The 2,500-nt window shown below is 37.0% G+C and overlaps 1 protein-coding gene across 1 annotated transcript in view; it reads right to left on the minus strand.

Moving 5' to 3' along the window:
• LOC106873719 (death-associated protein kinase 1) overlaps positions 1 to 2,500 on the minus strand; it is a 218,404-nt gene that overhangs the window by 14,690 nt on the left and 201,214 nt on the right. The window contains exon 15 of the mRNA XM_052972187.1: positions 329 to 427. Within this exon, the coding sequence (XP_052828147.1) occupies positions 329 to 427 (99 nt within the window). The remainder of the gene's footprint in view (positions 1 to 328; positions 428 to 2,500) is intronic.

The following is a 2,500-nucleotide window of genomic DNA, read 5'->3' on the forward strand; positions in this document are numbered from 1 at the left end:
TGTTATTAATTTAAGTGAATGCAAACTTAATGACTCATGAGACTGGAAAAAAAAAGTGAGTAATTTGATACCATGTCACATTCCTAATTTTAATTAGTATCCATTTAATTGAAAAATATAAACATGCATGATTTCACCAACCTCTGAACACTCAGTTCTTTTTAGTAACTTAACCCTTCCACAAAAGAAAAAAAAATCAAAAACAATACACACAAAAATACATTCAAACTTAAAATTAAAAAAAAAAACTATGAAATCTGTAAAAAATATGGCAGAGATGAATAGAAAAAACAAGAGGTGAGAATTGGTAATGAATAGGTGAACTTACTAAATCTGTAGTATCGAGATCACAGCCCTTATGTATCAAAAGTAGAGCAATTTGGACATGGTGCCGATTACAGGCAAGGTGGAGTGGAGTGCTTCCGTTCTAGGAAAAAAAAAAAAAAAAAAAAGGAAAATGTTAAAAAAATATTAATAATAATAATTTGAAATATTTTGTCAAAATATGAAAGGTAAACATCACCATAATAATCATCATCACCATCATAAGTCAACAAAAGTATTGTTGTTTAGTCATTTGACCTGCTATATACTCTTTTACTTGTTTCAGTCATTTGACTGCGGCCATGCTGGAGCACTGCCTTTAGTCGAGCAAATCGACTCCGGGACTTATTCTTTGTAAGCCTAGTACTTATTCTATCAGTCTCTTTTGCCGAATCGCTAAGTTACGGGGACGTAAACACACCAGCATCGGTTGTCAAGCAATGCTAGGGGAACAAACACAGACACACACACATATATACATATGTGTGATGGGCTTCTTTCAGTTTCCGTCTACCAAATCCACTCACAAGGCTTTGGTCGGCTCGAGGCTATAGTAGAAGACACTTGCCCAAGATGCCACGCAATGGGACTGAACCTGGAACCATGTGGTTGGTAAGCAAGCTACTTACCACATAGCCATTCTTGCACCTATGTTAGAAATAGAAACAAAACTTCCCTCAAATCATATGTTAAAAAAGACAAATTAAATTAAATACATTTTCCTGGGAAAATCATGAAGGTAGAGCTTTCAAGTACCTCTTCCTATCAGAAGCAACAGACATTACACTTTCTGGCTGGATTCTCAAGTGTGACCATCTGAGACTACAGATATTATCCAACCATCTCATTCTTGATCTACTTTTAGATCTCCTGCTGGTTGGCTCGGCTTGAAGAATCTGTCTGGCTATTCTTTCCTGCAACATTCTAATCCCATGTCTGTAGTACAAGAGCTGTGATCTCTAAATTCATAAACTGTTTATTTGAAAATAATAAATTACTGAGGTTAATTTAACTGAACAAGGAGGTTCCACTCCCTGCTTTGTGGCTGAGTGGTTAGGGCTAAGAAGTGAATCACTCAGCTGTAAAGACAATCATAAAACAAAGGGACCACACTTGCCCATTGCAAACACTGCGAAAAGGTAAATTAAATCTAAGTGGATATTAAAAATCTACCTGTATGAAGAAATACCAGAGGAAAAAATATATTTGTAGAGTTAATGAAGAAACATTTACATGATTATATAACTGCAGAAATAACAATGAAATCTCTGTCAAATTACACCCTGCTGTCTTGGAGAGGGGGAAGGACAAAGCAGTCGTAGATATGGCAGGAATGCCTTTGATGATGGAGTTTGTTTAGTCAAGGATGACCTGTAGCTAAACAACAAATATACAGATATTTATATATTTATGAACTCAAGTATGTGCAGCTTTAGGTGTGCTTATATAGACATATGTACAAACATTATTAAGGCTTGTTTTTATGTCAAGTTATACATACTCTTTACTTGTTTCAGTCATTTGACTGTGGCCATGCTGGAGCACCGCCTTTAGTCGAGAAAATCAGCCCCCAGGACTTATTCTTTGTAAGCCTAGTACTTATTCTATCAGTCTCTTTTTGCCGAACCGCTAGGTTACGGGGACGTAAACACACTAGCATTGGTTGTCAAGCGATGGTGGGAGGACAAACACAGACATACACACACATACACATACATATATATGATGGGCTTCTCTCAGTTTCCGTCTACCAAATCCACTCACAAGGCTTTGGTCGGCCCGAGGCTATAGTAGAAGACCCTTGCCCAAGGTGCCACGCAGTGGGACTGAACCCGGAACTATCTGGTTGGTAAGCAAGCTACTTACCACACAGCCACTCCTGCGCCTATAAAAATAATTTAACGTTAAACTGAAGGATTATTCAATACTTTTCAGTAGAGTACAAGTTTATTAAATTTTATAAGGAAAAGGCTGATAGTAACTTTGAAGTTTCAGTTTTCTCAGACTGTACTATACTTGGGTCCTTTGTGGATTCGTATAGATTTTTACAGGTTTTTTTTTTTTTTGAGGAAGTCAGAGGAGAAGTGTGAAATGATAATTAGGTGTGGTGTAGGTAGGACGGGGAAGTAGATGCATAAAGGAAGCACTATATAAAGCCAAAAGCTCCAAGCATTGA

Source organism: Octopus bimaculoides, chromosome 12 (assembly GCF_001194135.2).
Source record: "Octopus bimaculoides isolate UCB-OBI-ISO-001 chromosome 12, ASM119413v2, whole genome shotgun sequence".
Taxonomy (NCBI): Eukaryota; Metazoa; Mollusca; class Cephalopoda; order Octopoda; family Octopodidae; genus Octopus; species Octopus bimaculoides.